The sequence below is a fragment of the Microcaecilia unicolor genome, chromosome 3 (assembly GCF_901765095.1).
Source record: "Microcaecilia unicolor chromosome 3, aMicUni1.1, whole genome shotgun sequence".
Classification (NCBI taxonomy): domain Eukaryota; kingdom Metazoa; phylum Chordata; class Amphibia; order Gymnophiona; family Siphonopidae; genus Microcaecilia; species Microcaecilia unicolor.
The window spans coordinates 512,623,975-512,637,394 of NC_044033.1; the positions used below are offsets into that span (position 1 = coordinate 512,623,975).

A 13,420-nucleotide genomic window follows, 5' to 3' on the forward strand; every position below is an offset into this window, starting at 1 on the left:
AGCTGACTGACCCTAACACCAGCCGAAGCGGGAGGGGTACAAAAGCTGCCCTACAGCCGCACGAAGCGGGAGGGAGTGCCGGCAGAAATTTATGTCTCAATCCAGGCCCCGTAAAACGGGGGGGAGAGGAATGCAGCAGCTCACTGTACACAAACTCGTCTCAACTCTTGAAGAATCCAAGTGAAAAACTTGAACGACGAAGTCTTTCTGAAGTAACTGAAGACTAAACTTGAACCTGAAATGCAACCAGAATAAAAACAGTACAGATATCTGGGAGGGGCTATGGATTGATCAGCTATGATTAATGGAAAGAAAATTATCAGGTATGATTATACATAATTTTACCTTCCATATCATCAAGCTGATCATCCATAGACTGGTGGGATGTACCGAAGCAGTACTCACCCAGGGCGGGACATTGAAATCCCTGACCTCAACACTGAAGCTCCAAACCGGGCCTCCGCCCGTGCAGCCACCGTCAAACTGGTAATGCTTGGAGAATGTATGAGCCGAAGCCCAAGTTGCCGCCTTGCATATCTCTTCCAAGGAGACGGATCCGGCCTCTGCCATCGAGGCCGCCTGAACTCTCGTGGAGTGAGCCTTCAGCTGGATAGGCGGCACCTTCCTTGCGCCACATAAGCCGCTGCAATGGCTTCCTTGACCCATCTTGCCACTGTAGGCTTAGCAGCCTGCAGACCCTTACAAGGACCTGCAAACAGGACAAGCAGATGATCCGATTTCCGGAAATCATTGGTCACTTCCAAGTATCTGATGATGACTCCGCCTCACATCCAGATATTTAAGAGCAGAGTACTCCTCTGGGTAGTCCTCCCTACGAAAGGAAGGGAGACAGAGCTGCTGATTCACATGGAAGCGAGAAACAATCTTGGGCAGAAAGGGAGGCACTGTGCGAATAGTCACTCCTGCCTCAGTGAACTGCAGAAAAGGCTCTCGACATGAGAGCGCCTGGAGCTCGGAAACTCTTCTGGCTGAAGTGAGAGCCACCAAAAAGACTGCTTTCCACGTCAGGTCTTTCAGAGATGCCCTTGACAAGGGTTCAAAAGGCGGCTTCTGCAATGCTCTTAGCACCAGGTTGAGATTCCACGCAGGCACCACTGAGTGCAGAGGAGGGCGCAGGTGATTAACTCCCTTGAGAAAGCGCACCACATCTGGCTGCGAAGCCAGGGAAGCACCCTTCAGGCGGCCCCTGAAGCAAGCCAGAGCCGCTACCTGGACTTTAAGGGAAACTGAGCGACAGGCCTTTCTCCAGACCTTCTTGCAGGAACGCCAACACTGAAGAAATTGGAGCAGTGAAGGGAGAAAGTGAGCCTGCTTCACACCACGCTGCAAAGATACGCCAAACCCTGGCGTAAGCAGTAGACGTAGAGCGCTTCCTCGCTCTTAGCATAGTGGCGATGACCTTGTCTGAGAAGCCCTTCTTCCTCAGACGCTGCCGCTCAATAGCCAGGCCTTAAGACCAAAGGGGGGGGAGGGATCCTCCATCACCACGGGACCCTGATGTAACAGGCCCTGCTCCACTGACAGCCGCAGAGGATCGGCGACTGAGAGCCTGATCAAGTCCGCATACCAGGGACGTCTGGGCCAATCCGGACCCACCAGGATTACCCTGCCGGGATGCTTTGCCACCCGGTCTAGCACCCTGCCCAACATGGGCCAGGGCGGGAACACACAGAGGAGCTCTTGTGTCGGCCACTGTTGGAGAAGAGCATCTACTCCCAGGGATCGAGGGTCCCGTCCTCTGCTGAAAAAGCGCGGCACTTGGTAATTGGCCGATGACGCCATCAGATCTAGGCTCGGCTGGCCCCAGCGCTTCGTGATGTCCAAGAACGCCTGAGCAGAAAGTTGCCACTCTCCGGGCTCCAAGGTATGGCGACTGAGAAAGACCGCCTTGAGATTCGTGACCCCGGCAATGTGGGCCGCTGAAAGCTGCTCCAGGTTCGCTTCCGCCCACTGGCATAGATTCATTGCCTCCTTGGCTAGAGGGGCGCTCTTGGTACCTCCCTGGCGGTAGACATAGGCCACAGCCGTGGCATTGTCCGACAGGACCCGTACTGGCTTCAAGGCCAGTACCGGGATGAACTCCAAAAGCGCCAACCGAATGGCTCTGAGTTCCAGGGAGGGTGATAGACCACTTTGCCTCTGCAGGAGACCAGAGCCCCTGTGCTGTCCTTCCCAAACAGTGGCTCCCCAGCCCGACAAAGAGGCGTCCGTCGTGACGACAATCCACTCTGGGGTCACCAGAGGCATTCCTGCGACAACTGACTGTCTGCAGCCACCAGCTCAGCGCCTTGCGCACTGCTGGGTCCAAGGGAAGGCGCACAGCATAATCCTCCGACAACGGAGTCCAGCGCTGCAGCAGAGAGAGTATAGTGGTCTCATATGAGCCCTGGCCCAGGGCACTACTTCCATCGTGGCCGTCATAGAGCCCAACAGCTGCACATAGTCCCAAGCCCGAAGAGGAGAGGCTACTAGGAACTAGTCCACCTGAGCCTGATTGTCTGGCAGGAACACTCTGCCCACTTGGGTGTCGAATCGAACTCCCAGATACTCCAGGGACTGAGTCGGGCGCAGCTGGCTCTTCTTCCAGTTGATGATCCATCCCAGGGAGCTCAAAAGAGCAACTACCTGGTCCACAGCTTTGCCGCACTCTGCATAAGAGGGGGCTCGGATCAACCAGTCGTCCAGATAAGGATGGACTTGTACTCCTGCCTTTCGCAGGAAGGCCGCTATGACCACCATTACTTTGGAAAAGGTCCGCGGAGCAGTAGCCAACCCAAAAGGGAGGGCTCTGAACTGGAAGTGTCGTCCCAGGACTGCAAAACGCAGGATGAGGGCAGATGGAAATATGCAGGTACGCTTCCTTGATGTCCAAGGAAGCCAGAACTCTCCTGCCTTCACTGCCGCTATAACAGAGCAGAGAGTCTCCATGCGAAAGTGCCGCACTTTCAAGGCCCGATTGACCCCTTTGAGGTCGAGGATAGGCCGGACAAAACCTCCTTTCTTTGGTACCACAAAGGAAATGGAGTAACGTCCCTTGCCAATCTGATTTTCTGGCACCGGAACGACCCGCACCCAGGCGGATCAGGTTGTCCAAGGTCTGCTGCACTGCCACAGCTTTGACCGGAGACTTGCAGGGAGAGAGTACAAACCCGTCTCTTAAGGGTTCGGCAGAACTCTAGCTTGTAGCCGTCTCTGATGACTTCCAGCACCCAAGCTGTCTGAAGTTATTGTGGTCCACTCGCCCAGAAACGAGGACAGCCGTCCTCCAATCTGCACTGGGCGTTGGACAATACCCCGTCATTGGGTACGAGACCCTGAGGGAGGACCGGAGGGAGCACCTCCGGGACGGCGGTCTCTGCGAAAGGAATGCTGCTTGGGGGAGAAAATTCCTCTTAAAGGAAGAGGGGGCAGAAGAACCCGACCTGCCGGGCGGTACCGACGGGCTTCCTGAAACCGTCCTCTGGAGGTACCGGGACGAGCACTAGCCCGAGCCCTGACCTCCGGTAACTTCTTGCCCTTAGACGTGCCGAGATCGGTCACGATTTTGTCCAGCTCGACCCCAAAGAGCAGCTTGCCTTTAAAAGGCAATCTAGCCATGGCGGGATTTAGAGGCGTGGTCAGCAGACCAATGTTTAAGGCCAAAGCCACCGCCGCGCAAGAGACTGTCTGAGCCATGCCTTTAGCTGAGGCTCTCAAGACATCATACAGCAAGTCTGCCAAATAGGCTAAGCCCGATTCCAGGGCCGGCCAATCAGCCCTCAAGGAAAGATCCGAGGGGGAAGCCCGCTGCACCATAGTCAGGCACGCCCTGGCCACATAGGAACCGCCAAACCGAGGCCTGCAAACTTAAGGCAGTCGCCTCACAGGACGACCTTAAGGCCGCCTCCAATCGTCTGTCTTGGGCGTCCTTTAGGGCCGTGCCACCTTCCACCGGCAAAGCCGTTTTCTTAGTCACCGCAGTGATTAAAGAATCCACGGTAGGCCACAGATAGGCCTCACGTTCACTTGCGGGCAAAGGATAGAGGCGGGACATAGCCCTAGCCACTTTAAGGCTCGCTTCCGGGACATCCCATTGAGCCGAAATTAAGGTGTGCATGGCATCGTGCACGTGGAAGGTTCTAGGCGGGCGCTTCGTCCCCAGCATAATGGCAGAGCCAACAGGGGCTGAGGGAGAGACGTCCTCCGGAGAGGAAATCTTCAAAGTGTTCATGGCCTGTATCAACAGGTTGTGGGCAAATCCTCTGGGCTAAAAAAGCCGCGCTGCAGAGGGGTCATCCGCTCCATCCGAGCGGGGATCCGTCTCCACCAAGGAATCCGCAAAGGACCGTTGGGAGACCTCAGACACGCTGCCCTCATCTACATCGGAGGAGACAAAGTCCTCCAAGGCCTGGGAATCAACCCGAGGGCGTTTACCTCTGGGAACCTCAACCTCTTTACCAGACGAGGGAGCAGGGGCAGCGTTTTGCATGAGGAAGGCCTGATGCAGCAGCAAAACAAACTCGGGGGAGAAACCCCCCAGACTGTGCACTTCCGCAGCCTGGGCCACAGCCCTAGACGCACCCTCAACCGGCGCTCGCAAGAGCGGGGGAGAGACATGCTGCGCATCCAAAATGGCGTCCGGCGTGACACTCCGCAAAGGAGCCGCGCGGGAAGAACGGCGCTTAACTTAGCCGCTTTGTGCCGTCGCCCAAATTAAGGGCGTTCATGGCATTAATGTCTCCAACCTCAAGGGCGGCCCACGAAGAAGCCGTCCGAGCCGCGTGGCCGGCCAAGATGGCGGAGGCGAGGAGCGGGGGATGGGCGTTTATGGCGGGAAAAACCGCCACGCCGGAGGAAGGACCGGGACATTCATCGGTCACGAAACTGTCACCCAACAAGGGCGAATCAGGCTTTAATACCCCCGCATCCCTCTAGAAGCGCTCCAGCGTCCGGGGAGCGACCCTTTGCGCCCTCGCCCTCCGACGCCATATGCCACGAGGAGAAGAATCGGGGAACCCACCTGCCCGCTATAAAAAGGTTAAATTACCTGCTTGCCGCTCCGAGCTGTAACGAACTGGTGTCCCAGTGAGTAGCTGCAATGAACGTTTAAATAAACGTCGAAATAAACGCCTTTAAAGACGTTTAAAATTTTTTTTTAACGGAGCCAGGCGGGAGGTGGGGAGAAAAGGAGGGACTGGCACCACCAGGTTTGCACTTGCTCACAAGAGCCCTCAACCCCAGGCCTCAACAAAACCTAAGGATTAGGCTTGGAGGCCTAGCCAGAGCTGCTGCTGTGTGTGACCACCACCTGCTGAGATAGAGAACATACAGGAGTTTCCGGCAGCACATGACCACATATAGGGAGGCAAAAGTTTGCTCTCTATCTCCACCTGCTGGTAGATGGACACACCCACCAGTATATGGATTGATCAGCTTGATGATATGGAGAGGGTTTTTACAAAAATGCATGCAGTGGTTTACTAACCAAATATATGTAGAAGAAAAATTAAGCTCAAGAGTTAGCTATAAATGCTGGGTAATGGACAAAGTATATAGGTAAAATATAGACAGGATTAATTTATGAAACCCAAAACTTTACTAGTGAATGTCTGGTCTGCTGTGCTCAATGATTCCTCACAGGTCGTAGCAAGTGGACACCCCTCCCATGAATTATTTTTAAATCTAGCTGCACAAGCTTTTGTTATTTTTATTTTGTTACATTTGTACCCCGCGCGTTCCCACTCATGGCAGGCTCATGCCGGCTTACATGGGGCAATGGAGGGTTTAAGTGACTTGCCCAGAGTCACAAGGAGTGCCTGTGCCTGAAGTGGGAAATCAAACTCAGTTCCCTCAGTTCCCCAGGACCAAAGTTCACCATCCTAACCACTAGAAGCACACACACCAAGTATTATCAGCTATTCCTCTCCAAAGGAAACCACCTTGTAGTGGTGAAGAGGCTTGTGTGTTTTAGTGATTCAGAGGGCAATGCTGTAGGGTCACCCATATCAGACAGGCCTCTGAGGAGAAACCAGACGAAGAGTGTCCCAAACTTGCGGGAGTCAAGATGGTGTTTGAGGTAGAAGTGTTGTGAGTCATCTCCTTTGTTGGCTTTAAGCCATTTTCTCCCCGTTTGTGCTGGCTTACAATGGGGAAGAAGAGAGGACAGATACGTAGCTACCGGCAGGTGCAAAGTTCTGTTCTTGAGCTGATTCAGACCTTCTTCGAGGAAGCTGGCATCATGACCCATGGATCCACTACAGTGCCTTTGGAGGGCCCAACATGCAGTGAATCAGGCCTTAGTGCAGAGTGGGTGTCTTTCAGCCCAGAAGACAGACTGGTTCCACCAAGATTAGGAAGCAATTTGTTGGCTTTTGCACTGCCTGTGAAGGGCAGAAGTTAGCCTCATTGAGCGGGAAGCCAGTGCGTGCAATGCCACATTCCCCCACCTCCTTTTGAGGTGGTGGGAGAGAGATTATTGGGGATCAAGGCTCTTGGCACTGCATAAACTTCTGGTGCTGCTGGGTTGGTTCAGAACAGCATAGTGCCATCCTCAGTGGATTATAGAAACCAGCAGCAGTCGACTGTGATGCCATATGGGACGCCATCAACATGCTGGATCTGTCCCTATAGCAAACTGTGAAAATATCTTCGGAGAAGTCTGGGGTTTATCCGAGCTAAAGTGGAAATGCAGGGTGTCTAGATCTACTCTGTTAAAATTTGGTTTTATAATTACCTCAGATGTATGTATGAACAATTTCTGGGTTCTAAGTTCATCTCTTTTTTCCTGATTTTTCTTTGGTGACCCCAAGGTGCCAGAAGGACTTTTTGGGGATTATGCCCAAAGGGTCTGGTGATGGGGTCATCTAACTTGTTAAAATTTCCTTTTATATGCATGTAAAAATGGTAATGGTGGCAATTTATTTCTTGAATCTAAGCAACTCTAAGCATGATCTCTCATCCCCCATAATTCACATTACTCATACATTTACTCCACAGAAATATGTACACCATGTGCCTTTGTGTCTAACACCTGCCCTTAAGCTTCCCATTGTCTCCTCCCAATGTCTCCTCCCATGTCTCAATGTTGATGTCCCATTGTGATATTCCTAATGATAATTCGATTATCTCGCATAACTTGTACAATGTAACCCATAACCAAGTTGTAACAAATGCTTTTCATTATTCATATCTTATTGTAAGCCACACTGAGCCCGCAAAGAGGTGGGAAAATGTGGGATACAAATGCAAACAATAACATAAATAAACTAAACTATTGGGATTTTGGTGGCTTGGGAGGGTGGTCCGACTGCGATGGTAGTTCCCTTTGGTTAGCATGTAATCTGGTCGTCACTGTATAAGATTCATCTGCCTTGTGTTAGGGTTAAGAGGGAAGTAGAACCAGAGACTGAGAACAACATGATTAGAACAATAAAAATCAGACAAAGATAGGAAAAATGATTTTAACTTAGTCACTAAACTGAAATATGTCAAGTGTTGAGAATTACATCTGTCAGTTTTATTTGGCACTGTACAGGACATGCATTTCTCTTTTTTTCTGTGGTGATGTATGACATGCAGAGTCTGGTATCTCTGGTTTCAGTTTTTGTCTCCATTTCAGTTTCTCTGCATGTTTTTTGTAGTCCCTATTTTGCATCAGGGGGAGAGTCATGTTCTGCATCTGTAACGGAGGTGACGGATTCTGCTAGCATGCAGAGTCTGTGTAGGAATGTATACCAATCCATCCTGTTCCAGTTTCCAGACGTGGGTACTGCATACTGGTGCTCTAGGGCCAAGTGTAATATTACAGCACTGTCTTTTCATAGGTGGGTTAGGGCTATTATGGTTCGGTAAGTTTCCTACATAGGTTTTGCGTGTCTTTTTACAGGGTTTTGTGTTACAGTATTTTGCAATGTATCTGGCATGTTTGAAAAATTGGCGGTTGCAGCTCTGCTAAGTAAGCACTGTAATCGACACCAGTATTTAACGTAGGCATAAGTTTAGAACTGGTAGTTTGTTTTGTATTCCTTTTAAACCCAAACTGTAGATATAGATCTCTTCTACAGGAATGCAAACTCCTTTTAAACCAAACTGTTTTGTATTCCTTACATCAGCAGCCTCTAACGTGCACAAGAACAATTGCATTTCGTGGGAGTGCAAGAGCCTGACAATTAGGAACTGCGCCAATAATCCCGACCCAGCTAAAGATGAACCCCCTGCTGAAAAAAAAACCTTGGCTACGCCACTGTGCCACGACTGTAGTGCAGAGCCAAGAGTAGGATAGAGCTTAACCACAATGGCTCTAAGATGCAGTTTGCAAACACTGGCAAATAGATCTGTTTTCATAAACAAATACTGTACACCCTATATTTAGACATTTTTGTATCAAACAGCAGAGAGACGTGAGCCCCTTCTTCGGCTGCCACCAGTGCCTCTGTGCTATCAGCTGTTCATAAACCTAACTTAAGTGGAGGAAGTAATGGGACTGGTGGAGATTTGAGGAAAACTTTGCATTTGACAACAAAAAAAAGCAAACAGGAAGTCTTTGTACTTACATACAGAAGTAGCAGCAGAGATCAATCTGGTATTGGAACGACACCAAATTCCTGAAAGAAGTGAATGAATTAAGTCCAGGAAGGAAGAGCTCATGAAAATCAAACAAGTGTTTATTTTTTTTTATTTTGTCATCAAGGTTTTCTCTAAGAAAACATCTGAAAATACAGAATTAACATCCTAATAAGTTTAAATAAGCCTCAGTTTGGAGGATCCATCCCTCCTCCAGGTGCTACATGATAACTTATACAAAACAATTGTGTCCTGGGCGTGTATCAGTATATAGGGTGCCAGAGCCACAAGACAAAATAGTTCAATCATAATCACCACTGGACAGGCGAGTCTTGGCAACTAATGCCTTGTATGAAAAAGTTAAAGGAAAACACCATGGATAGATACTTGTTAATAAATTATAGCACATAAAAACTGAAAAACAGAAGTTGGTGAGATGAAAACAGTAACGGAATTAAAAAATGCGTGGGATAAACATAAAGGAATCCTGTTCAGAAGGAATGGATCCTCAGAAGCTTATCGGAGATTGGGTGGCAGCACCGGTGATGGGAGGCGGGGCTAGTGGTAGGTCAGCGTTATGGTATTATGGTATCTGTTTAAGTACTGTAGGTTTCTGGTTTATGCCTCTATGGACCACAAGCATAAGACGTTTAAGAGGAACACAAAATGACATTCAGTCCACATTTTCATTGTTTACTCAGGTCCATATTTTTATTGTGTTTTCAGGTCAGCAGTTTATGTTTTGGCATCTCTGATCCAGCTGTTTTTTTCAGATTAAAGTGATCTTCTTTATATGTGAGTCAAAAATTTTTCATCAATTACTATACATATTTTTAAGTTTTTTTTATTTATTCACATATTAATGTCCTATATTTTGATTTTTTTCAGTTATAGGCAGGACATTACATATTTGTCCTCACATCTGATAGTGAAGGACTATCGTATAGGTGGGTGCCTTTGCCTATGGTGGATTATACATGTTTTATTATACATAGTTTTTATATATGATTTTTTGTATACGAGTCATTACAATTGAGATATTTTATATATGAGTTATTACGATTTAGATATATTTTTTCATATATATGAGTCATTATATTATTTATATTTATCAGTTATGTTTTTATAGTTTTCACTATAGGGCATTGCTGTTCTGTATGTTTTGCCAACAAGTGGTAGATGGGATTCTGGTGTCTATTTTATCTGTTTGCTTTTTTTTATTATAAGTAAGTTCCTTTATGAATAACATGGATATATATGTCATGTATATGTGTGGTTTGATAATATAACATATACATGTTTTTTTTATTATTTTTTTATTTCCTTATAGTCCCTGAAGCAGCCCTGTTGGGCAAAACATGGCCTGTGTCGGGCTGTTTGTGTGTATACATATTGTGCAATTTGTTTTCCATTAATAAATCATTTTTTGCTTGTAAACGATCTGCTCTGTTCATTTTCCACACACAAATCAAGGTCAGGTATACATATAAAGTAGCGCATAGGAGTTTATCTTGTTGGGCAGACTGGATGGACCGTACAGGTCTTTTTCTGCCATCACCTACTATGTTACTATGCAACTTATTTTCCCAAATTTCTGGGATTCTTACTGCAGTGCAAAACCATAGAACATCTATGATACCAGTGAGATTTGCGACTGCAAATCAAGATTTCCTAGGTTTTCTCTGGTTAACAGAGCCATGGGGTGCAATGTTGCTATTCTGAAGTATGTTAAATTCAGCCATCATTCAAGCAAGTGTTCACTAAGGGCCTCTAATAGCACAACTTATCTGTACATTAAAAAAAATGATACGGCTAATATCTGGTCATTTAAAATAGCTAAATGGCCAAATACTGTCTGTATAATTACGGGCTGGTTTTGGGGAGGGGTAGCAACAAATGATCTGTTGAGCAGCACTTTTCAGCTATTAAAAGGTAGTGCTTGTGCAGTCACTACACTACAGATATATTCAGTACCACTCACTATATGGATAGCAGCATTAAATATACACGGTGGCTGGAAAAACAGGGACCCCTATATAGTTTCTAAATACTTAAGAATATGTACATAGGTAATGCCACACTGGGAAAGACCAAGGGTCCATCGAGCCCAGCATCCTGTCCACGACAGTGGCCAATCCAGGTCAAGGGCACCTGGCAAGCTTCCCAAACGTACAAACATTCTATACATGTTATTCCCGGAATTGTGGATTTTTCCCAAGAATAGCCATACTGGGTCAGACCAATGGACCATCTAGCACAGTATCCTGTTTCAATAGTGGCCAATCCAGGTCACAAATACCTGACAGAAACCCAAATAGTATCAACATTCCAAGATACCACCAATCCCAGGGCAAGCAGTGGCTTCCCCCATGCCCATTTCAATAACAGACTATGGACTTTTCCTCCAGGAACTTGTCCAAACATTTTTAAACCCAGATACGCCAACCATTTTTACGGCATCCTCCGGCAGCGAGTTCCAGAGCTTAACTGTTCTTTGAGTGAAAAATATTTCCTCCTATTTGTTTTAAAAGTATTTTCGTGTCATTGCATTGAGTGTCCCCCGGTCTTTGTACCTTCTGAAAGATGTGAAAATCAATTCACTTTTACCCGTTCTACACTACTCAGGGATTTTGTAGACCTCAATCATACCCCCCCCCCCCCCCTTCAAGCTGACCTTTTCCAAGCCTTTCCTCAGATAAGAGCCGGTCATCCCCTTTATCATTTTGGTCGCTCTTCTTTGAACATTTTCTAATTCTGCTATATCTTTTCTTGAGGTATAGCAACCAGAATTGAACACAATACTCAAGGTGAGGTTTGCCAACATGGAGGGATACGGAGGCATTATAGTTATTCTTGGTCTTACCATCCTTCACCTAAAACTTTCTAGCATCCCATTTGCTTTTTTTTGGCCACCACTGCACACTGGGCAGAAGATTTCAGTGCATTGTCTACAATGACACCTAGATCCTTTTCTTAAGTGCTGACTCCCAAGTGATCCTAGCATCAGGAAACTAGGATTCGGATTAGTCTTCCCAACGTGAATCACTTTGCATTTGTCCACATTAAATTTCATCTGCCATTTGGATGCCCAGTCTTCCAGTTCCTAAGGTCTTCCTGCAATTATTACCAGTCCGTGTTGTGTTTTGACAACTTGAATAGTTTTGTGCCATCTGCAAATTTAATCACCTTACTTGTTGTTACGATTTCCAGTTTCATTATAAATATGTTAAATAGAACAAGTCCCAGGACAGATCCCTGTAGACCCTCCACTATTCTATCCTCCTCCATTGAGAACAATGGCCATTTAAACCGTACCCTCTGTTGTTCTGACCAATTCCTAATCCACAGAAGAACATTGTCTCCTATCCCAAAACTTTTAATTTCTCAGGAGTCTCTCATGAGGAACACTGTCAAAAGCTTTCTGAAAAATCTAGTATTTCTTCACGGAGAGAGTGGTGGATGCTTGGAATGCCCTCCCGCGGGAGATGTGGAGCTGAAAACGGTAACGGAATTCAAACATGCGTGGAATAAAACATAAAAGAATCCTGTTCAGAAGGAATGGATCCTCAGAGCTTAACCGAGATTGGATAGCAGAGCCGGGTAGTGGGAGGCGTGGATAGTGCGGGGCAGACTTATACGGTCTGTGCCAGAGCCATTGGTGGGAGGCGGGACTGGAGGTTGGGAGGCAGGGATAGTGCTGGGCAGACTTATACGGTCTGTGCCAGAGCCGGTGGTGGGAGGCGGGATAGTGCTGGGCAGACTTATACGGTCTGTGCCAGAGCCGGTGGTTGGGAGGCGGGGCTGGTGGTTGGGAGGCGGGGATAGTGCTGGGCAGACTTATACGGTCTGTGCCCTGAAGAGCATAGGTACAAATCAAAGTAGGTATACACAAAAAGTAGCACACATGAGTTGTCTTGTTGGGCAGACTGGATGGCCAGGTCTTTTTTCTGCCGTCATCTACTATGTTACTAGATACAATAAATCAACCGGCTCGCCTTTATCCGCATGTTTATACATGCCTTAAAAGAAATGAGGCAAATTGGTGAGGCAAGACTTCCCTTGGCTGAACCCATGCTGACTCTGTCCCATTAAACCATGTTTGTCTACATGTTCTGTAATTTTATTCTTTATTATAGTTTCCACTATTCTGCCCAGCACTGAAGTAAGGAATACCGGTCTAATTTATTTATTAGGATTTATTTACTGCCTGTTTGAAGAATTCACTCAAGGTAGTGTACAGTAAAGAATAGATCAAACATAAGAACTGGACAATTACAGCGGTAAAATATTCAAAAACAATACAAAGTATGGAATGGTATACTACTTACAACGCCAACACAATACGTAATAGAACATTATAATTGATACTGAAGGGTAAAGCAAAGATGTAACATATAGCTAGGTGAGAAAGTAGGAAGAGTTAGAAAGTAAGATGACTGATTTAAAGGAAGTTGCACATGCAGGTCAGAGAGATGGTTAAATATTATCTCAGCTAGGGTAGGAGTGGATAAACATGTCCCGCTGCAGTATGTGTAGCCCGAGTCAATCCTTGTGTGTGTGAGTGAGACTAACAAGTTAGTTACTTCTTCCATTAAAGGTCTGGTTGAAGAGCCAAGCTTCCCCCTACTTCCTGAAGTACAGATAGTCTTGTGTTAAGAGTAGCCTTTCAGGCAGTGCATTCCAGAGTGTGGGGGCTCCTCCAGAGAAGGCTCGCTTGTGGGTATCACATCGTGTAATGTCTTTTGGAGAGGGTGTGGTTAATGAAAGTCCTTGGGAGGACCTTAATGTCCTTGGCGGTGTGTGGAGGATTATCTTATTTTTCAGGTACTCTGGGCATTTCCTTTCAGGGCCTTGAAGA

The 13,420-nt window shown here is 47.1% G+C and overlaps 1 protein-coding gene across 1 annotated transcript in view; it reads right to left on the reverse strand.

Moving 5' to 3' along the window:
• The window catches only part of CCNC (cyclin C), an 80,287-nt gene that overhangs the window by 46,281 nt on the left and 20,586 nt on the right, over window positions 1–13,420 (reverse strand). Inside the window, 1 exon segment of the mRNA XM_030199159.1 lies at window positions 8,553–8,603. Coding sequence (XP_030055019.1) covers window positions 8,553–8,603 — 51 coding nt within the window.